Source organism: Glycine max, chromosome 1 (genome assembly GCF_000004515.6).
Source record: "Glycine max cultivar Williams 82 chromosome 1, Glycine_max_v4.0, whole genome shotgun sequence".
Lineage (NCBI taxonomy): Eukaryota > Viridiplantae > Streptophyta > Magnoliopsida > Fabales > Fabaceae > Glycine > Glycine max.
In genome coordinates this window covers 3,191,252-3,215,576 of record NC_016088.4, presented here as the reverse complement: position 1 = coordinate 3,215,576, position 24,325 = coordinate 3,191,252, and the positions used below count along the sequence as shown (strand labels likewise).

The window sequence follows — 24,325 nt, the reverse complement described above, 5'->3', positions numbered from 1 at the left end:
AAAAAGGGGTCCCTTTTTTTTAAATTTTTTTTTTTTTTTTTTCCCCCCTTTTCCCCCCCCCCCCCCCCCCCCCCCCCCGAAAAAAAAATCTCTTCAATCAATTTTTGTTTCTTATTCAGAGCCTAGATATATCCAAACGAGATACAGAAAGTTATTAGAAACCGGCACACATGGACATTGTTTCCTGGTAATCCCAGACTGTGTAAACCCAATTTAACCCCAAAAGCAGTTCTTACTCTTAGTAGTGGTAGCATAGGAACTGATAGTCAGGTACAGACGTACAGTTATGGGAGCTATGTGTAGAAAAACACTTTTTCAGAAAACAGTTCTGTATTAGAAACTCCAAGATGGCAGTTAGTGTAGGAAATAACTGTTGGTAGTTAGTTTAGCATTAGAAACTGCAGGATGGTAGTTATGTGTGGAAAACAACTGCTGGTAGTTAGTTTAGCATTAGAAACTGCAAGATGGTAGTTATGTGTGGAAAACAACTGCTGGTAGTTATGTATTAGGAGTATATGACAGTAGGTTGTGTAATTAGAGGTGTGAAGTTATTTTCAGTTTGCGGACAGAGAATACTCTCTGTAGGAGACTTCTGTCTCAGGTACACCAAGTGTATTGCTGTATGTGTGTAATAGGAGACTGTTTGTCTCTGGGGCAGCAAGTGTATTATCGTATTGTTTGTGATTTCAGTGTTCAATATTGTCTTTTATTACTTTTATCAATTGGTGTTCTATCATGGTACAACCAAGACCATTAGTCTCTATATGATTAGACTGGTAATACCAACTCCTACTTCAAGTCAGAAAAAACAAAATTCAAATGCCAACCAAGTACATAAAGAATTGTTATTATTTTCCGGCCAATTCCACATATATGAAGTAAACTGTAAAGCCTTATTAGTTTTCATAATAATTGAGGTAAACAAAGAAATTGAACAAAATCTCATTTCCCATAATCATTCAGATCAACAAAAATAAAACAACCAAGACTTATGTTGCAGGTTAAAATGCCAACAATAATTAAGATAAAAATTATTCTAAACAATATTAATCCACCATTTTTTGCAATCTAGGTTCTTGTCTTCAATTGCAATCATATAGCGAAGCATAAAACTCAAGAATAACCTGGTCAAAACTAGCCAATTGCATGTTCTCATAGCCTAAGGAAGTGATAAAGAGAAATTCCTTAATTAATTAACAAAAGTATCACTTCTTCAAAACCAAAACAAGAATTCAAAAGCCTTGTCAATTATAAACCCAACAAAACTTAACCGAGGTTTTCAAAACTGCACTGGCCGTCAAACAACAAAGACACTGAATCCCAGCTCATTGGTTCAATTTGGTTAATCTGAGATCAAACAGGTGATGATAAAATATATTTTTAATATTATATAACATACTATACCAAGCAATAATCTAATATAAAATAAAATAAATCAGGTAAATTTCAAATTAACATAATAAATAATTATATAATAGCAATCTATATATAGATCTCATAATGATCATTTAGTTATTTTAAAAAAATAGAATGAATAATTTAAAAAAATTGAAAACAAGTTCAAATGGTTTTTGCAGCGGTTCTTACCCAGATTTGGCCACTTTTTGATCAGTTTTTTGCTCAGCCAATATTTTAGATTGTTAGGATTAGTGACCTAACCAGTTCTCGATCGAACTGGCAGGTCATCCAGCATAGTTTTAGTAACTATGCTAAACCATAGTCAATTAGGCCTAGACATTTTTTATAACCAAAAAATTAAGAATGTAGTAAACTCAGGAATGTAGACTACCCATGCGCTTCTCTGCTCTAGGTCCTGAAAAGTAGTTTACTAAAAAATAAAAACATGACAAACGGAAGGACCTGAATTACATTGTGTCTTTTGCAACCATATTTTTTTCCCTAATTACATCAGATTTTAATTTCAATGATTCCAACATCTCCTCTAAGTCACTTAAAGTCTTGAACCTCTTCTATGGTTCAAAAGAAATAACAATCCAGAAGCAAAGATACATTTTGATTTTCAAGTTTCAACATTAGATGGGTGGAAAACAGGGATTGAGAAAAAGCATGGAATTTCTATTATTTTTCTGATCTTTTTTGTTGAATCACTTATCACCTGCATTGTAGGATATATAGTACAAAAAAATCATTTAATGATTGCAAAGGAGAAGGGAAGACTGCAATCACATATTCATATCCATGAAGGTGTGTAAATTTTCCATTACATTTACATGTACAACAGAATTGAGGAACATTAACACAAAGCTAGCTCTTGAGAGTTGTCAAAAACTGAAAATTTAGTTGGATTTAACAAACTATAAGCCATGCCTGTGTCCTCTTAATCGGCATTCTAGATTATTTGGCATAAGGAATATTAACTTCCCAACAACAGGCTTTTAATGATATTCATGTTATTTCTAATTACAACACCTAGTTTATTACCAGTTTTCCATATACATAATAATAGGATAAAAGAATACACTCTTACCAGAACCAAAACCAAAACCATTAATCAAAGGCAAATTGGAGGAGGCCCTGAATCACCTAGCTTAAATTTAATGAACGGATGTGATTTGATTCTCACAGGCAAACCACAAGATTTAGACTACACAAAAATTGCAATTTTCTTTCACTGTTTGGTGTTGGGTCGCAACAGCCTTGGATCCATATGTACGATGCAAATGGGAAGATGTGTAGTTTTACCAACTTTTTTACCTTTTTTCTTTGAAACCTAGATGTGTGCACTGTGTAGAGATTTGTTTAAGGTTACCAACTGCTGCCAAACAGGAACTTTAAGCATTTTAATCAGGTGATGGTAAGAAACTTGGGAGAACCATACCACAAAAGCTAACTATTGTAGTTGGAGAGCCCAAGGCCTTATAAATCCCATATTGGAATCCCATACTTCCAATGTGGGACTCAAGTCCCATACCTTGCAATTGGATCCTAAAATAAGCTAAACACAGATAGCAAAAGACATTTCCTCCTTTATTTTCCTCGAGTTTTATAAGAACATGATGCAAAAAGTTTATATGTTTAATGATGATAGTGGTAGAAAATGCTAATGGACACATCAATTAGGATCTTTTGGGTAAAAAACAAGAAAAAATACAACACCAGTTGCCCAAATTCATCACCTATTAGATAGATATTATAGATGTTTTGAAAGTTATTTAGATCAATTAGTGACAAAATTAGCAACAAATATATGATTTACAGAAGACTTCCTATACAAGTGTTTGATACTTGATAGCACATTAAAGGCCATATATGATAATAATGTTAAAATTGGGTAAACGCTACTTCTGTACGTATTTCCATCAATTGAATAGGTATATATCTTTTATAGTAGTTTTTTGGGGGGGAAAAATATTTACCAATGTTCAACACAATTCACCTTCCGAATTAGCCTCAGCACACAACACAAACCCCAAACAGTAACCAAAGATGCCCATGAAATTGACAAAATAAAGCACATGGTGCATGACCATGGACAAAATAAAGACCAGAAGTAACCAACATCAAAACAGAAATGACAGATGCCCACAAAATGGACAAAACAGAAGAACAATTGACAGTCAATGGATGACATGTGAATACTCCAAACAACCAAAGAACGCCCCTTCGCCCAACCAAAGAAAAGAAGCATCCAACAAAAATGTTACAATAACAATACCATGATGCAGTGAGGAAAACTAATAATAGGGGCACTTGGAAACATTGTGAAAGCAGCAACATATATACCTTGATCATTTCTGGCAGTGAATATGATCATTCCAGTCTCATCACCAACCAAACATTCAGCAATTCGCATTTGGCGGGATTGAGGACCATCAGAACGACCTTTCTGCATCACCATCTTAGCATCGACCACCTTCACAGTTAAAGTGTGCCCGCTGGTCCCTGGACGAAGCTGATCGACCTTGGTGAACACTGGCTTCCTCAATCCTGGTTTGGAATCTGCCATTTTTCAAATCCTACAAAAACTTCCACTAAGACAACATACAAATAGCAGCACTGCACATTAAGCCTATCTTGTAAGATCTTCATGCATAGCTCAAAATCAAAGTTCTAATGAATGAACTATTTCTTGTACATAGGTTTTGAATATGAAATGCTCCCTTATTCAACTTTTCAATCCAAAATTTCCAGCTAAGGGAAAAAACCTAGTTTAGCGAATGTGAACTAAAATACAAGCAGAAACAAGCAAGCTCAATTAACATAGCGGAGCCTGTAATCTACCTAACCTAACCCCAGCTAAAAGGGGTAAGAAGGTTTTGAAATTTTCAATATCTCAGTGTCAAATATTGATAATAATATCAAGTTAGTAACATGGATAGAGTATAAGATCCAAACTCATACCAATTTTCCAATTCCATCAAACATACTTGAGAAATTTCAAATAAAATTCACGGGAAAAAAAACTATAAAAATTTCGAGAAACCCAACAATAAAGAGCGAAGTTTTTTTGTTTTTTTTTTCCATGAAAATCGAGTTATGAGAGTGAAAAGGAAACAAATAGATTGAAGGAAAAGGGAAAGGAGATTGAAGATTGGAATGCGACCTGGAAATTGGTGAGAGAAGGGAGAGATCCGAAACTGAGGCTGAGACGCGAGTGTCGAAACCGGGTACTGTTCACGGATTTTGTTCGCGATTCAACTCCTTATAGACAAAAATAAATAAATAAATGTTTCATTTATCAGTTTAATTTAGGTTAAATTAAAATTAACAAGTAAGTTCTTAAATTATTTTTCACATCAGCTGGGAAACGTTTATGATGTATGGAAGAATATTTATTAGTTTTTTGAATAGATTTTAGTACTTTAAGAGATTAATTCTAAAATCTCAGTCAAGGAATATAAGTACAATTATCTAATTCAGTAAACAAGATTATTAATTTAGTTGATATTATCTTAATTTTTTCAAAATTACTATAGTCGTTGAAAACTCCTCTAATAACTGTTTGTGAGTATAATTAATTAGAAATATTTCAGTATTATGAATTGGATCTTAAAAAAAATATTCTTATTTTTAATTTTAGTTTTATAAATAAGAATAGATAAAGTATTTTACAATTTTTAAATTTTAAAAGTTATAATTGGATTTTTTATTTTGTAACTTTTTTAATTTAGTCTCTAATGATTTAAAAACCATTATAAATTATCATTTGTTTTAGTAATTTTAAGTTGTGACAAACTAACTTTACTAGAGAAGATTGTTTTAGAAATATGTTAGGTCTTTGTAACTATAAGTTTTTAATCTGATATAATTGATATATAATTTTATCATTTTAAGCATGTAGTCTTTGATTTTCAAACAATAGATACTTTGGTTCACATAAAAAATATAAGTTCTCATAACTTTTGACATTATCTCATGGGTTTTGGTTGATATCCCCTATATTTGTTATCTCTTTTCCTTCTTTATATATAACATCTTCTGTTGTGGCAAAGTTTAGGTTGAGGTAAGGGTGTCAACATTGTTGGAATGCCTGCCTCTATCTTATCACCTCTACAAATATCTTTGGTAAAAAAAAAAACTTCAAACACCTAATTAATATTTTTGTAGGATTAAGATCTTTTCATATATATTTAATTAAATTTGATATTTTATCATCTTATCTTGTTTATTGTTATAATAATTAATAAGATATATGTATGAGAATAAAATACTTTAAAAATATAGTGTTATTCATGAATCAATCCAATCCAATGAGAATAGAAAAAATTAATACAAAAAGATGAAATTCAAATAAACAAAAAATCGAATAGATTAAAAAAATTGAAAAACCAATTTTTTTATTGGATTGGATTTCGGATTTGATTTCCAAAATGATCCAAGTTAAATCAAACTTATACATATGTATATATTTTTATTTATAATTTTATAATATCATTCATGTTTTTATTTTCATTTCTTGTATATTTATAAAATTATCACATAACTTATGCTTATTTATAGAAAATATATTGAATTAAAGATTATTTTTTACTAACTATTTGAGTTAAGATATATAAATATAAGTATCAACTTGTGTAAGTTTATTTTTATATAGTATATATTTTAAAAAATTAAACTATTATTAGTTAAATAATGAGATAAATAAAATATTTGATATTAAATTTTTTTATTTATTATATTTAGTATATATATTATCATTTATTTAATATTGTCTCTAAAAAGTAGGAATAAAATAAAAAAATAATCTTGCTTTAAATTATTAAATCAAATTAGTTTAAAGTTGTAAACAAGATCAATAGGATAATAAATTAAGAAAACTATAAATGAATAAGTTTTAAAACTGATCAAATCCAATATGTGAAGACATGTTAAAAATGTATTCTTAACCATCTTCTTTTGCCGTAAAAAACACTCATCTTCTAATTTATAACAAAGAAATAATTTTTTAAAATTATTAAAATTGAATTTAGAAATAAAGTTAAAAGATGATAAATTAAAAGAGATAATAACTAAGGAAATCATATATAAAAGTAAAAATAAGATCATAATAATTTTAAATAATTGAGATAGTTTTAAAAAATTTAAAATATTTAATTGATAAAATTTTATTACTTTTCAAATGTTTTTTTTATCTCATTTCTTGTTTAATGAGTTGCACTCATGATTTTATAATTTTTTAATAAATTTTAATCATAGTAAAAAGTATTAAAATATATTGTTAGCACTCTTCTTCTAATTTATATTATAGATTTTTTAAAATATGAAAAAATTAATTTAGAAATAAAAAAATGTTTATTTATAATTAATTATTAATATTATTTATTTTTGTCTAAGGTTGAATCAGGGGCAAAATCCCGTGAACCTGATGATATAAACTTGTATTTCTCTCCTTAAAACCCGACCTCGACGTTTGCGTCGCTCAGTCTCAGTCTCAGTTTCAGTTTCGGATCCCTTTCTTCTCTCACACCAATTTCCAGGTAGCATTCCAATCTTCAATCTAATTCTTTCCTTTTCACACTCATATCTGGATTTTCATGTGAAAAAAATTCACTTTTTACTTTTGGGTTTCTCGAATTTTTTTCTAGTTTTTCCCCTTTGAATTTTGTTTGAAATTTCTTAAGTATGTTTGATGGAATTGGAAAATTGGTATGAGTTTGGATCTCATGCTTTATCCTTGTTACTAACCTAATATCATTATTATTTGACCCTGAGATGTTGAAAAGTTCAAAACTTTCTTACCCCTTTAAGCTGGGGTTAGGTTAGGTTGTTTACATGCTCCACTATGTTAATTGAGTTTCCTTGCTTTTGCTTGTATTTTAGTTCTCATGCGTTAAACTAGGTTTTTCCCTCAGCTGAAAATTTTGGATGAAAAAGTTGAATAAGGGAGCATTTCATATTCAAAGCCTATGTTATGTACAAGGAAAAGGTTCATTAAACCTTTGATTCTGAGCTATGTATTAAGGTCTTCAAAGATACGCATACTGTCACTGCTGCGGTTTTTTGTGCTGTCTTATTGGATGTTCTTGTGGTTTTTGTAGGATTTGAAACATGGCAGATTCAAAATCAGGATTGAGGAAACCAGTGTTCATCAAGGTTGATCAGCTTCGCCCGGGGACAAGTGGGCACACTTTAACTGTGAAGGTAGTCAATGCTAAGATGGTGATGCAGAGAGGTCGTTCTGATGGTCCTCAATCCCGGCAAATGCAAATTGCTGAGTGCTTGGTTGGTGATGAGACTGGAATGATCATATTCACTGCCAGAAATGATCAAGGTATACGTGTTATATTGCTTTCACAATTCTGCCCCTGTACAAGTTTTCCTTACTGCATAATGGTATTGGTATTGTCATCATATTCGTATGTTTACATTCCTTACAATGTTGGTTTGTTCTTTTCTTTGGCTGGGGGAATGGGAGTTCTTTGGTTATTTTGCATGGAGTGTTCACAGGTAATGTGTCAAGTGTCACGTGTTTTGTTTGGTCCATTTTGTGAGCATCTTTCATTTCTGTTTGGATGTCTGTTACTTCTGGTCTTTGTTTTGTCTGTGGTCATGTATTAGGTTTGGGTGCTTTATTTCGTCAATTTCATGGGCATTTGTAATTACTGTTTGGGGTATGTGTTGTGTTGTGAGACAGAAGGTATGTTTTGAAGGGGTTTGTGTTGTTGAACATTGGTAAATGTTTTTTTTTAATAAAATACTATAGCAAATATATGCCAATATGAAATTACTTGCAGAAACAACTTTAACCTAAATTTAACATTATTATCATATGGACTTTAATGCGCTATCAATTATTAAAACCCTTATAAGTTATAACTATAGGAAGTTTTACATAAATCATAGTTTCATAGTCGATTTTGTCACTAAATGATCTAAATAACTTCTGAAATATATATCTAATAGAAGATAAATAAGGGCAATTGATGTTTTATTTTTCTGGTTTTTAACCCAGAAGATACACCCAGCATTACACAGATATGTAGAGAGAGAGAGAGAGCAGGATAGAGGAAAAAAAAGTTGTTATTATGTAATGACTACTGGGAATTTGAGAGTCAGTCCTCTCCTCCACAATGAGTTTTAACATTTCTAATCACCTGCTGCCACCTGCTTGAGATCCGATATATTTTCTGGTTGAACCTGGAACCCCACATCATCAGCCAAGGCCAGGGAAAAGTTTGAACAAACTGTGGTGTGCTGACTGCCTTCTTGAGGAGGTACACACGATGACACAGAAACTGGGGGAATCCCCCTATTGTCCTGTAAATCCAGCTCATAGGCCACCTGACCTATTCTTTGCAAAACCTGAAAGGGCAATAAAAAAGAGGACTTAGCTTTTGATTAGGTTTTCTAGCTAGAGAGCACATCTTATTGGGCTGCAGATTGAGAAAACCCCAATCTCCCACAGCATACTCCTCACTTCTTCTATACTTATTATCTTGCTTTCTCATTCTGTCCCCGGCCTTCAACAAATGCTGCTTTAAATAATCTAACAGCTCATCCCACTGCTGAGTCAATCTGTTGACCTCTTCTTCCACCTTTGAAAGAATGGTTTTCCTCTTCAACAAGGGTGGATCTTGTCCGAACAATACCTTGAAAGCTGAATCCCTCCACTGCAGCAGCCCCAAAATATCATCAACCCCTCCTGGGTCAAATACAAACAGAATTCACATGTTTCCAACTCCTTCCTTCCACGTGGAAATTCTGTTCTTTCCATTGTTATTATTCCCTTTAGCTACCTTACTGTCCATATCGTGGTCTAGTGCCTTATGTCCTTTGCTTCTATGTTCCTATTCATCACTTGTTTTGGTTGTATGTCCATCGGGAAGTCTTAGATTGTAATTCTCCCTTGATAATAATAGTGTAATACTTGTCAAGTTGTATGAATGTTAAAATGAAGCTCCATGTTTGTATATGAAAAACAATTTTGAAAATATTTTTTATGCACAATTTCCAATTCTAATGTGAGCAAATATTTCAAAAATGATTTAAAATGTTGATTTGTGAATGATGAGTTGTTTATGACCTCATTGTGTCATGTTGCCTGTGAATGAGTTTTTTTTTTTCCCTGGCACAACATATAATGTTCAGCAGTACTGCTGAAAACGCCGATATATATTTATTTATTGAACATTCTCCCGTGGTTCCAATTTTGGTTGTGTTCAGTGGATACGATGACAGAGGGTGCTACTGTGATCCTGCGTAATGCCAAAATTGACATGTTCAAAGGATCAATGAGGCTTGCTGTGGACAAGTGGGGCCGTGTAGAACTCACAGAACCTGCTAGTTTCACTGTGAAGGAAGATAATAACTTGTCTCTCATTGAGTATGAATTGGTGAATGTTGTTGTGGAATGACTTATTGGGAGTCCTGGAATTTCTACTGAGAATAAAACAAATCCAGCGAAGAAATCTTGTTTTTTTTGTCAGAGACATATTATCATGCCCATCACATTCACCTTAGTTTAGGAATAGAGATTTGAGAAGCCAGTAGGTACCAACAGTTGCTTCTGACTGTTGCAACTGACTCTGGATCTTGTAGCTTCAACCCCAGAACATATGGTGGCTGTAATTGCAACAAGAAAATGGGAATTGGCTTCCAGATCATGCTTTTTGTTTTGCTATCTATTGACAATTTTAGATTATGTGTATCCGAATTTTATATATGGCAGGTGAATGTTTATATTTGATGTAATCCTTTGTTTAGTCTCAATGTTTGTCGTGATCTACTAGATTCTCCTAGCTTCTCAATCTTTGTGCTAAGATGTCTGGGAAGATACGTGTGAAAATCAAATCCTATATTGATTCAACATCATCAAATGATTTTGGAATTTTTTATACTGCCTAGTGCAAAAGGGAAGGAAATCATTCATAATAAGGAGAATCTTGGTTGTAATTTTTAGCCTTATAAATATTTTTTTTGTGCATGTGAATTTAACGTATTTTTGTGTTAATCTTATATCTTTTTTTGTTTCTAGTCCTTAAAAGCAAGGTTATCAAAACTCTTACGAGTTAAATTTTTTTTTTTAGTAAACTTTAAACTAGGTAGACTCTTGAGTTTATCACCGAGTTAGCGAGTTAGCAAGTCAAATAAATTAGATCAAAATGTAAGTTATTTTGGATTGTTTTATGTTTGTTTAGTGTTCAATATACTTTCATTTAGTGTGTTGTTCTTGAATAAAAAAATTATCACATTTAATAACATCAAATTTCTGTTTTGCAATAACATCAAACCCTTGACAGAAATGATTTACTATTACTATAACATCTGTAAGTTATTATCTAGTAATGATGTATTATCATACTTGGTTATTTAAGTATTATAAAATTTATGATTTATTATTTTATTTTATTATATTTTTGAAATGTTTAATTGATATTTTATTTTAGTTATTTTATAATTATTTTTATATGAAGTAGACTCTTACGAGTCGAGTTTATGAAATTCTCACAAAATTACATTTTCTTTAAAATAATAGCTATAAATAAACAAAATTTAAATCAATATCAATTTTAGAAAATCAAGCATAATTGGCTAAATAGTTTGGTAAGAAAGTCTTTACATCAACCAACAAGATTAAGGATGCAAATTCGTTAAGATAATAGGGATAAAAATATTTGGCTTTCTCAAGAATTATTTACAAAAAGTTGCGAGACTTTAATATATGCGGATGTAAGCATTTCTCTTTTTGTCATTTAAATTATCATTAAATATGTATCTTAGTAGAGAAACAAAGAGGATAGGAATGTCTTCAGTATTTTATGTATCAACAATGAGAAACTTAATGTATTTAGATTTGTATAAGACCTAATATTACTCAAACAATTGAAGGGTCAATTGTTTTATGATAGGAGTTAAGATACATCAAAGTAATCTTAAATGTTAATGTAATGTTTTTAAAATCAGAATATTATAAGTTTAAGATGAGGAAAAAAGAGACCATGATTAATCATAGTTAAAATTTGATAAAAAATTATTTTTATTATTTTTACCCAAGATTGAACTTGGATAATACTTGAACGATTTAATTTTAACTTCAATATATTAACCACTTGTATTTACTTACTTGATTAGTTGAAGCGAGATTGAATTGGTTTTAATTTTTTTAATATTATATAATTTAAGTAATAAAATCATGAAAATCAGGATCTAAAAATGATAAATTATTATAAATGATTAAATTATATATTTTATAAGATAAAAATTAATAATAGTAGAAAAAATAATTATTTCTTATGTAAAATAAATATGATTTTTTATTTATTTTAAATATTTTTTTATTAAATTAAAAAGAAAAATAAATAACGTAAATAAATGAAGAAAAAGAATCAGTTCAAACTGGTTCTCCTCACCAGTTTAACACAGGTTTTCACTGATTTGGACCAAATTTGACCGGTTCTTTATAAGTTTATACCAGTTTTGAGATGCTCCAATTTTTGGAGTGAACAGACCAGTTCCTAGTTGGATCGAGTAAACCGAATAATTTGGTCTGATCTTCAAAACAATGTATCACTTTTAGAGGATCAAAATTAACTGTCAAATGTTTTATTGATTCAAATTTTGCTAGTGATCTTTGATAAATGAAAATCGATTACTAGTTATGCGTTTACATTCGTACGAAGTCAATAAGCTGGTTGTTGTAGCTCCATCTATTATAGAAGTTGAATACACGCTGATTATCGAAGCTTATAGGGAATCATTGAATTTAAAGATTAATAACTAATAAGTGAGTTAGATGTGGACTATGCAGAAACGTGATCCTATAAGCTTTTTCCTTAATTCTATATTACAAATTGTATGACATCGCACCATTATAATCTTTTTCAAATATTCTCTCTCTTTTAATCTCGGACTTCCTCATTCATAGCATAGAATGCAATGTAACCAACAAATAAAATGTGGGCAATATTAATAAGAGAAATGTATTTGACTCATCTCAAACAAAGAAATATAAAATAAGTTAATATCACTGATTGATAAAAAAAATCAATAATTAATATTTGAACATATTTGTAACTTATTATATAATTTTTTTTTATCAATCACTGGAATTACTTTTTTTATGCTCTCAATGAATTGCACGCTTTGGATGAGATTTAAAAAATAAAATAAAACAAAAGTAGGAAGGCATAAGTAAACTATGCTAGTTTGGGAGCATCAAATCATTGGTATATCAGCAAAATGAAAATAAAATAAAAACACTGTATACATAACAAAGAAATGAGAATGGTACTTTGGTAGAAAACAAAACTAGTTTAAAATAATATAGCTCACAGACCATTATTTATTTATTTATTTATTTTCTGAATATGTCTGCTTCTTTTCTATGGAAACCCTTTTGACTTTTCCAAAGTGTACATGATTTACTTCAGGTTTACTATGTTGCTGGAGAGAATCTTAAACGGATACAGTGGGAAAAAGTTTGAAGTTCAAATCCCATAGCTCAAAAGTACCATTAACGAAATCATAATGTGCTCCTTTCAAAGCCAGAGTTTTGTTAACAACTCCATCTCTAACAAATGGATATGTTAATAGGTTACCAAGTGATACGTTCACAGCTTCCTGCATTGGAGTAAGTAAGCAAAATCTTAATTACAATTAAAGGGTATAACAATTTGTAAACATTTACAATAAATTTAAGCTCTTTTTGCTATATATATATATATATATATATATATATATATCAGTTACATTTTCTTACCTTCTCACAGTTAGTACATTGCTCTGAGAAACTTAAGTCACTTGGTCCTGCTTTAACCTTGGACTTTGCTGGAGTACAAATTTGGACCCATTGCTCTATGAATTCACTGAAAGGTCACAGAAGAAGGAAATGATTTTCAAGATTGAGCACCAAGAACAGTTAAGTTCATGAAAATCACTGTGTAGTATTCTAATATATTCGTCAGGGGATCGGAATCTTGTATGCAAGAATCCAATGACTAGTTAGAAATGATACTTGAAAATTAAAATTTTCTCAAAAAAGGAATCATCCGTATAATGATTTTCTTCTTTCCCATGAATATACAATGTGATTTGACATGGAAAGCCAGCAGTAAAATAATGAATGTTTCTCTATGTTAATATGCTGGACAAAAGGCTATAATTTGTTCTTAGTATATGCCCAAAGCATTATTTCTAAAAGGTTTTTTTTTCCTGGTTTAATAAGCCTTCTGGTTGTCTCCAATAAAGTGGAACCAACAACAGGGAAAGAATGCTGTACATGACTTTATATTCACTATTATTGATACTGGGATATGAATGATGAATCTACTAAAGTACTAAACATTATTGATACGTTAAATTCTTAAAAGAAATTATATGTGAGAGAAATAGAGATATGAAGAGAAAAAAAAAAAGTGTATACAGGTGATAGGATGAAAAGCAAAGTGAATGCATAAAAGTTATTGTAAAAATTTATTATAAATAACTTTAAATTCTTTTAAGTATGTGAAAAAGGAATAGGTGAAACATCACATTTTTGGAAGGCCTGAAAAGTTATCGTGATAATTTATTCCTCTTTAACTATAAGATTCTTTTAAAATAATTATTTATCTCTTTTTATAAGATTTTTTTTTAATTTTTAGATGTATTAATTATTTTTTCTCTAAACATTAATGAAAAATAATTAAGTGGATAGAAATATAAGAAATAAATAATTTTAGAATTATAATATAAATAATTGTTAACTTTAATATAATTAATTAAATTAATTATTTTTAAGAAAATATGAATTAGTTGGAAAAATCTTATAAGACTAAGAGAATAGTTTAAATAATTAAACTTTCAATAATACGTACTTCCATTACTGGCATATCCTTTGAAAAAAGATGTTTAATCATTCTAAGAGAACTAATCAACAGTAACATATTGTTCCATCCATCTTTTAAGGACATCTCAAATGGCAGATTTGTGGGGTATGTTCTTAAGATTAAGAATCAATTCTTACTCAGAATTAGAAGAGGTTGACATAACTTTTAATTAATTATAAGAACTGGTTCATATATAAACAATCAATTCTTATTATGATTAAAATCCATTTATATTGTTAAAATAAAAAATTATTAAATTTTTTTAATCCAATATCACATGGTAAAACCCATGAAAGATGCTTTAAGAGACACAAGCAATAGCAACGTATAAGACTTGCCTTGCAGTGGTCCCGTCATCTGGGATAGACATGAGCCCCTTTATACCTCCACAGCAACTGTGTCCAATAACTACAATATTCTCCACCTGCAAGTTATAATACCCATTAGAATCTAAAAAAATGGCACAAAAAAAAAGCTATTTCGAATTTAGAAAAAGACGTTTCCGTTCATCTATATTTGCTACACCAAACTACATGTGTTATGCTTTCATCAAACCTAGAAATAAAAATGGATCGATTTTCAATGAGATGCTATGTTTCATACTTAATTGGAAAATAAAATATTTTATATTCATCTTATATTAATAATTTAAAAATAATGGGTTGAATATACTGGAAAAATATACAATAATATTTATATCTATGTGAAACTTTTTCTTTGGTATCAATATATTTATATACTAAGATGAGTCTAGTATTGAAGAGACGAAGGAAGAGAGGATAAATTATGGATTCGAATCTTTCTGCTAACAAAAATTAATAATATTAACAACTAATTTCTTTTGATAAAAAAATTAAATATGTATTTTTTTCCTCGTTAATACCTATTTATTAGTAGGTACATAAAATAAATAATTTATATTCGTAAACAAACGTAGTGGGAAGGTGTGGTGGATAGGGGATACTAGATGTTGGGTAATGATTTATGAATTTGACTACCACTATTTATTTTAGTAGATATCTATCTGCGTGTGGTAGTTAGTTGAATGTTTGATCATTCTTTACTTTAGCAATATGTGCACCAATTCAAAGATTCCTTACGCTGTTCATGTAGTACCATTTTCGCAATTAATCAATACTAGTGTCTTGATGAAATAGAATAAGTCATGCAACTTGAGATGCGTGTAGATCCCAACAAATAATGAAGCAACGTAACAAATTGCCTCTACCACCAAACTTTCTTCCTTTCCCACATGACCCACCATTATTAGAGCACCATAAGATAAGCATGCATAAAAGAAAGAGAGGAACACAGGATGAGAAAAAATTACCTTTAAATGCAATACTGCATATTCAATGGCAGCCCCAGCTCCTGAATACTTCGTCTACAATAACACAAAGCCATTCAAACTTTTGTGCTAATTTGAAACACCAAAACGGCAACCCAAATAGAAGATGACTTTGGACGACAAATTTGACTGAGTTATGTTTATGATTTACAATTATATTTTCAATTTGCACAACAAATTTAAGGATTGACTCAGACTCAACAAAAAATGAGATTTACAGTAAATTTTGTGAAATTTTTTAACTTTGAACAAACTAGAGTTATATATTGGACATTTTTATCAACATATATAACTATTTTGTTTTATATTATATCTGATGTTATTTATAAGAAATTAGTTGTAGTGCATTTTGCACTAAAACTAAAATTATTACAACATATTTCTTATAAATAGAACCAAAGTATATTGGCCCTCCAAACATTAAGCATTTAGGGATATGAGTAAACCTTGTCATATGGTGGAACCATGTTAGCAATGTTTCGGACCATAAAGGCTTCACCCGGTTGGAAATCCAGAATATGAGATGGACAAACTCTCGAGTCTGAGCATGCAAATACCATAAACTGCATGTGTGCCATAAGAATGTTATATAATAGTATTCACTAGTGGCAACATAAACTTATTAAAAGAGAATCTGACTTTATAATATAATGAAAAACATCAAGGTCAATGCTTACTAGACCGTAATAGATTCAAATAATATAAAAAATTGCAATGAAATTTTTTTATATATAGGCATCAAAAGTCCTAGATGAGTACATTATACCATCTAAGAAAGTTGGGACCAATTATATATATATATAGTTATTAATAATAGGTTAACACATGCCCATGTTGTATAATAGTAGGAATAGAGGATTTAATTAATGAATCTGAAAACAATTGTCCCCTTTGAATTTATTTTGTTTGTCTGTTTTCATGTCGTTATAGTTGAAAGTACCAAATTCAACTTCACCATAAATTAATGTACCAGCAAGGTCCATGTGCCCAAACCCAAAGGGCAAATTAGGAATTAAGAAAACTAATTAAGTAACTAGCTAGTGATTATGAAACTAATAACATGGCTTACCTTTGGGCTCTGGCCTTTGGCAAGCTCACCATATAGATAAGGATTTTTCCTGAAAAATACAAAGCATGTCCACCCAATATCAGGGAAACTGTAATTCCCTCACTTGCTAAAAATAATTAAAAAGTAAAAATAGAACATGCATTGAGTACCAGCCTTAATTTCCGAAACGACAACGAAGGATCAAATTTAACACGAAAAGTGCCCTTTTTGGACCAAAAACAAAACATCTTTAGACATTGGCCATCTCATGCTTTTCATTTATTTATGGTTGATTAAACATCTGCTTACGTTGCCACTTAATATTGTAAACTTAAAGTGCCACCGTCTGTCACGCTTTCCATTTTATTTTGAGGTTGTTATGTGACGAAAAAGGGATAAAAGAGGACTATGCATCAAAAAATTATTTTTAAATATTAATAATATTTTGTTAGTTATTGATTTTATAAAATATTGTTTATTTTTTTATTTTAAATTTTTCTAAAGTAAAATACAATAACAAATTTCATAATATAAACTTCTAGTTAAGACATGACATAAGTAAATTATGATATGGTATATTTGGGATTTATTATAAATAACTTGTACGTGCCATGCAGAATGCCACATTTTGTACTTGTACATAATAATAAATTCTATATTATTATAAATTTGATATGGTATATTTGTACACAAATTTTTAAATAACTAGAGTAAAATATAATAATAATTTTGATATGATATGTGCTTGTACATATCAAATGTTTTTTAAATTAAGGATTAATTTAAGATTTTATTCAATGATTCAGTAATTATAAAAACTAATTAGAATATATTGAGATAGTAAAGTACATCAATTTTTGGATTTTTTTTTATCAAACATTAGTTTTTGGATTTAATTGTTGCTAAGGTAATTATTCTAATATATATATTATTCTAAAATATTTAGAGAGATGAGATGATGCTCTAACTCAAGATAGGAAAGTCTCAAGTGTTAACAAAAAACACCTTACACTTATTTCACCTCAAAAGAAATAGTTATAGTTCAATAGTGAGACATGTTTATGTTTTGTAGTACGAGATCTTGTCTATTTGATCAACTCCCTTGGAGTTTTTTTGGTACATCAACTTCCTTGGAGTTAAAAATATATATTATGTATACATGCATATACGGATGTGCTAAAATATGGATTTAATTTTCTTATCAAGATTCTTATTTTATTCTTGTTTACTACAAAGGAGTAAAATCCAAAAAAAGTATACTTTTATTTAATCATATAATCAGATTACTATTATACACTAATGAACTCTATTCATAGTATAGCAAATTCCAACCAATTAGAAGGTTCCTAACTCTATATTATGGCTAGGTAGAGATAAATGAAGGAAAAAGACAAAGGAGAAATTAAAGATACGTACTCAAATTTCTCATTCTTAAAGTGAATAAACCCGGTTCTGATCCTCTCCTCCGGGTTAAACGGCTTCGAACCGGCGGCATCAAGCTCCGCCGTCAGCTCCTTTATCTTTGCGGCGGCAACGCCACCGAGCTCAGCTTTCTCACTAAAGAAAAAAACAGAAACCAAAACGCGTACGAGGTAGCTCATTATTTTTATTTTTTATCAACAAAATATTAGTTTGTTAATTTTATTATAATTATTAGTTAGAGGATTCAAATTCGTGATATTTTATTTATTTATTTTTTCTATCACTTTCCTTTGTTAGGTCAACTTTATATTTCCTAGATGGTGATATTTGTGGGAGAGGAAACTTAGCGAAATGACAGAAAAGGACGACAATGTTTTTCTGAAAAGAGTTACCTGAGAAGCTTGGTCAGACTCGTGATGGCTTCCTCGTATGATTCTCCTGCCATCTCTTCCTTCTATTTGGGTTCCAAACAAAAACAACACACGATCATCAATCTCTTCATATATATAATGGAAATCATCATTCATAATCGATGAATCGATCAATAACTAGTATGTACGAAATCTCTATGAATTTTACAGGTAAACAACAATGGATCAATTAATGATTGATCATCAAAGAAAGAGATTGGTGGAAATCAATTACTTAATAATTGTACGTATACGTGAATTGTGTATGAATCTGGTGGACGAAATGAAGAAAAAGAAAAGATTGGATATGTGTGTAGCTTTTGTGCTTTCTGGGTGGTGAGATTTGGAAGAAAATAAGGAAGTTTGTGTTTGTGATATGATAAGCAGATATATGGCTATGACTGTTTGAGTTTTTATTGGCTGTGTAGAGAGGCAAAGAAGGGAATTAGCCACTCAACACTGGTCTAAATTTATTGCCAACAACACAAACATTTCTTTCATTTGATTTCAAAAAATAAAATAGAAAAATGGTAAAAAAAAAATGTTATGCTCCATTACGGAAGTATAAGAAAAAAATAACTAACTAAAACTTAATTGATATTATTTAATTTTATTAATCTCAAGGAAAAAAATAAAATTATTTTTAAAATATTTTTTATTAAACTTGATATCATAAATAAAAAAAAATGATTAAAAATAAAATTAGAATTAATAAAGAATGTTTTAAGAATAATAATATTACATAAAACAAAATTAGTTACTTACATTTTTTAAAACACCTTCTCTTATTGATTAAATAAAATTTATTGAAAATTATTAAATTTAGTTAATCTCACCTTTTATATGAAGAATTTCTTTCTTGATTTTATAGTTTTTAATAAAATTTAACTAATAATATAAAATATTATTAACATAGAATATTTATTGAAACTTAATATCATGAATAAAAAAGAATCATTAAAATTAAATGAAGAGTATTTTAGAAATGATAGCATTTAATAAAATTACATAATTTGCTTATATTTTTTAATGCACCCTTTCTAGTTGATTGGATGAAATTTATTTAAAATCACAAAATTTAGTGAATCTCACATCTTATATGATAGATCTCTTTTTTGATTTTGTAATTTTTAATAAGTTTTAACTAATAATTTATTATTAACATAATATTATGAACACTCGTCTAAAAAAGAAAATATAAGGAAAAGTGAAAATCTTATTTATTTATATAGTAAAATAAATAATAGATAGAAAAAAATGATATCTTCTTAAATAAATAACCATGTCTTTATAAGATTTGTAATATTATATTAATATTATATTTTGTTATAGGAGAGGGCTAAGGCTCAATCCATTTCCTTATTTCTTTAGTATAAAAAACTATAATATATTATTGATAAATTATTTTTATTTTAGTTTTTTTTTTCTTCAGTGTAAAAAGATTCTCTTTTGTTCCCCACTTTCTCACGTTGACATGAACTACCCCTTTGCTCTCATAAGAACAGTATTTTTCTTTTCCATTGAAAGTGGTCCAAAAGTGACATAAGTGGAAGGTAAGAAAAAGCCAGCTCTTCTTCCCGATTTTCTTGCCATATAAGTAGAGACTGAAAAAATACGTGGGCACAATTTTTCCCCTCACATTTCAATTTCTTTTTTGGCTAAATTAAACCCATTTCATTATCATGGGTTACTTTCTCTCTCACCCATTTCTTTCCTTTTACTTTTTTTCCCACTAAATACAGGAAAAATACTAATATTTAACAAGTCATTTCAATTAACTAGAAATTAACTTATAGTAGCTCATTTGTTTAATTTATAACTTTATTTCACTAGAAGAAAAACATTTGATGAATGAGTTTATGCGTGTATTTAATTTTGATAAGACATTGATTTAGTTAATCTATAACTTAGTCAACCAAAATATTTGATAAAAAAGAACAAGTTATTAGAAACATTTGGTTATAATTATTTTTTAAACTACTAAATTTAAAAGTTTTAATATGATATATAGAAGATATTAATGTACAAGATGAAAAAATGTTAATTTTTTTGTTTATTATTTTCAATCAAATGGTTAATAGTTTCAAAAGGAATAATTTAATAAATATATTTACTTGTATTTATATTCCAAACAATATTTTCTTAAATTTTATATTTTTTACTTTTATGACAACGACATTTAGGAGATAAAATCCCTTTTAACTACTTATTTCTTATTTTTATTTAAGAAAATGAGTATTATACTATAATCCTTTATATGAGAAATGTATAATTTATATCTTAATTAAATTTTAGCACATAATATTTCTAATCTAAAAAAGGAGCAAGTGCATGCAAGCTGTAATTTTTTGTTGTTACAAAAAGTGTGCACTATGCAGGCTATATTTTTAAAAGAAATTTAGAAAGTTTCTTTGAATACTTTTGGTATATATATTATTCTCTAATTAAAATTAGAGTCTTGCCTTAAAAATTATATTAAAATATCCTTAAATTATAAAAATTTAATTTTAATTAGAAAACAACATAAAAACTGCATCTATTTGCTACTTTAAACACTAGCATTATCTTCGTTTGGAAAGGTTGGAACATCAAATTAGCATTAGTAATTAGAAAAAACAAGGGAAGTGGAATGGAGTTTGGTATGGCTATGGTATAACCCGAAATAGAAGGCGTGGTGGGAATTGAGAGGTTGTGATGACCAACTAAAGCAATTTTTTTGCTAAAGTTGACTTTATTGAGAAGGAACATCAAAAGAGAAAGTGATGGGACAATTTAATTGCAATTAATTAGCTATTACGATTGACTGAGCTTGTATGAGGTTTCAATTTCAATGAAAAAAATATAGAAATGATAATTAGAGTTGAATTTATATAATATTTACAAAAAATAAATTATACATAATAAATAAAATTCTTACTAACATATTATTTGTATGAGTAGAACAACTCGAATCTCTTAATTGAAGGGGAGTTGTATTTGAGTGTTATAAATAAGAATATGTAATTGGAAATAAAAATTTATTAAAGGTGATCCAATCAATTTTTAAGCAAAGAATTTTTGTTGAAAAAAATAATAAATATTATTTCACACCAATAATCAAAAACTAAGTAAGCGTTTGAAAGTTTTGAAGTATTTGTTTAATGCATGAGATTAAATTTAGAGTTGGCGTTTAAAAATAAAATTGAACTTTGAAATTTTAATTATAATATTTGAATTTTTTTTAAAAAAAAATTCATGAGATTTTGCATGCTTTTAAAATTTGTATATTAAATCAAATTTTAATTTTAAAACCAAAATAACCAGCCCTTATTTTTCCATTGCATTTTTTTTCTAGTAGCAATATTTTTTTTTCTTTCCTTTTACATCCATTCCCTAATTTTCTGAAATATATTACTTTGTTAACTTAGTTTAAAATGTCAGTAAAGAGATTTATCCCATAATCTTTCTTCTCTTTTTTTTTTCTTCATCCTTAAGTCTTTCCTCCCTAATTAGTAATCTATTATAGTGAAAGGGGACGATAATAATGGTAGGGGACAACTATTATACATCCCTGTCATTGTTATGAATACAACGATAATTAAACTTCACAAGATAAGTTTGGCTTCTGAAGCTTTAAATTAAGCTTTAAATTAAGTCTAGCTCTCTGGCCAAACCCAAGCTTTAAATTTGGCTTGATCAAATAAATTGTTTATATTTAAACGTAAGTTTTTTACAAGATAAGTTTGCATTTCTAGTACTCTACTATATACCGTAAAAAAAGTACTCTACTACATCTAAATCCTTTATACTACTAATTTTCAAAGTAGTTGACTTGATGCCTCCCTTGGCCTTGACATATGTGTGCCATGTGAACTATAGACTTATATGCATATAATTATTATTTTTTTGTAACACTTTATATGCATATAATAAGTTTTGGTATTAACAACTAGACAAATTATAATTAAGTAAATTTAATCAGTAACATTTGAAAAGAAAATGACAGCATGTAGACTCTTGTTATATAAGAAAAATGCGTGGTATATTGTGTGTGTTTGTGTGTGTGTGTGAGAGAGAGGAAAATTAAAAAAAAAAACATTATAAAATTATTAAACAATTTTTAAGTTTAATTTTAAAATTCTTGTCTTTAACTACAAATTAGTTTTTAAAATAAAAATACCACCTTACGTCTTAAAAAAAATAAAAACTAAATTTTAAATAAACTTATAATAAAATTAATAAATTAGTTTTGTTGGTTTAAAAAAATTTCATTTTTTAAATTTTCTTTGAACTTGGATATGCATTGGGTCGATTCTAGGACATCCTCACCCACACCCTCACCTCCCCCTTCTATCTATCTGTGTACTATATCATTACGTACTTAACAACAAAAGAAAATTTTCTCACCAACACGTTATGGAAAAAAAAAAAAGAAGCAAAGATAGACATGAAAGTTGAAGCATGATTTAATAAATGAATAATGTACCGAGACAATCTTGCTCGTGCAACACAGCATCATGCACTTTTTTAATGCTCCAGCCATGACTCTCTTTACCCTGTCATGCACACACAAATCAATGATATCAATCTATTAATTACTCCGACAAGTAGGCAAATTGCTATTGATAATCAAGGAAAAGAGCAAAAGCAAGTTGTGTTTGGAAATTGGGGTTGTACTATTAACACATATGAAAAACTACTTTAGAACAACAAACATTCACTGTCCAACGGCGAGAAAGTGGGTGAAAAGTAGTAGTAATTTCTCATGGGTGCCAAAAGCAGTAAAATTCTAATAATTACGTCGCATGACAGCACTTTGTTGGAAAATTAGGAAAGCTCTAAGTCCAAACCTTAGGTTATACAAATTTCAACAAATTAATTGGAAATAAGAGAGGAAATTGAAGAGAGTACCAAAAGGGTAGCTAATTTGGTTTAGTGTGGTTGAACTTTGTTCTAGCTTGTCCTGTGAATGAAATTGTTGTTACTAAATAAAATGAGAGAAAGAATGGCTAAACTGTTAGGTGTTTCTGCTGCATAAGACCAAAGGGAGAAGGAGAATGAAAAAGAATTTGAAGAGAAGCATTTAATTTACCAAAAGGATAAAGGGGTTGTAACGGACACTGCTTCCTTATCTCAATTCTCACAGCCAATACGAGTGAAGAGTATTAGCTACTATATCATGTGTCCTTAAGCCACAAAAAGTGGTGACTCTGAATGAAACTATCCTATCGTTGTTGCATAAAATGTTTTCTTGGAAAAAAGAATATTTTGTGAATGTGATTTGACGCCGTTGCCAATTTGTCATGTAATGCATCTGAATGGATGGTGTTTGTATGCTTTTCTAGTAGTTCGTTCTTGGCTTCGCAGATTTAACAATTCATAGAGTACCACGTCATATAAAAATTTAATACTATCAAGTTATTTCTCCATTGTATTTTCTCTTCATTATATTTAAAATTTTGAGTTGCCTTGTTTTTATACAATTCATATAAGATTAGTAACTACAATTTTTTTTCTTGCTTAAGGAAGAGTAATGTTATCCAAATACAATTTAGAGAAATTATATTTGTAAAACATATTTGTATAATTAAAAATTATATTAAATTAGTCTAAATGTATTCATATGTGTCACTCATCAGTAATATTTTTCCAGCCTCCTGCTTTTATAGAATTTTATTTTTCTATTCATGCATTGAAATTAATTGTTTATGTCACTTTATATGAGTTTTGTGTATAGAGATGATAAATATAGAATTTGGATTAAATTTTTTAGCCCAAAATAAATACGGACATTTTAGTCTAACCTAATATTAAGATCGTAAAAACTTGTTAAAAACTCACAAAAATAAAC

The 24,325-nt window shown here is 29.1% G+C and overlaps 3 protein-coding genes across 10 annotated transcripts in view; 1 reads left to right on the top strand and 2 right to left on the bottom strand.

Annotated features, from left to right (window-relative positions):
• LOC100526985 (uncharacterized) overlaps positions 1-4,677 on the bottom strand; it is a 7,471-nt gene extending 2,794 nt beyond the window's left edge. The window contains exons 1-2 of one of the 3 annotated variants that reach the window (XM_026128123.2): positions 4,565-4,677; positions 3,745-3,960 (exon numbers count right to left, since the gene is read on the bottom strand). In XM_026128123.2, the coding sequence (XP_025983908.1) occupies positions 3,745-3,859 (115 nt within the window). In that variant the 5' untranslated portion in view covers positions 3,860-3,960; positions 4,565-4,677. 3 annotated transcript variants of the gene reach the window in all.
• Positions 4,678-6,788: 2,111 nt separating this feature from the next.
• Positions 6,789-10,198, top strand: LOC100499859 (uncharacterized). The gene is made up of 3 exons (NM_001250089.3): positions 6,789-6,938; positions 7,500-7,732; positions 9,625-10,198. Exons 2-3 carry the CDS (start codon positions 7,510-7,512, stop codon positions 9,813-9,815), a joined length of 414 nt encoding a protein of 137 aa, NP_001237018.1. The 5' UTR covers positions 6,789-6,938; positions 7,500-7,509; the 3' UTR covers positions 9,816-10,198.
• Positions 10,199-12,605: 2,407 nt separating this feature from the next.
• Positions 12,606-23,722, bottom strand: LOC100810496 (carbonic anhydrase). Of its 6 annotated transcripts, none has more exons than NM_001354879.1 (11): positions 23,567-23,714; positions 23,386-23,437; positions 22,961-23,030; positions 18,478-18,539; positions 18,080-18,220; positions 16,685-16,733; positions 16,062-16,178; positions 15,598-15,651; positions 14,606-14,691; positions 13,160-13,265; positions 12,606-13,020 (listed from the first exon to the last, which is right to left on the bottom strand). In NM_001354879.1, the coding sequence occupies exons 3-11, from the start codon at positions 23,015-23,017 to the stop codon at positions 12,856-12,858; spliced, it is 837 nt and encodes a 278-aa protein (NP_001341808.1). In that variant the 5' UTR covers positions 23,018-23,030; positions 23,386-23,437; positions 23,567-23,714; the 3' UTR covers positions 12,606-12,855. The 6 variants fall into 6 exon arrangements, with proteins under 6 accessions (NP_001341808.1, NP_001341809.1, NP_001341810.1 ...); XM_041004835.1 differs by having other exon boundaries at positions 12,713-13,020; positions 18,478-18,536; positions 23,567-23,722; NM_001354880.1 differs by lacking the exon at positions 23,567-23,714 and having other exon boundaries at positions 23,386-23,559.
• Between the last annotated feature and the right edge of the window lie 603 nt (positions 23,723-24,325).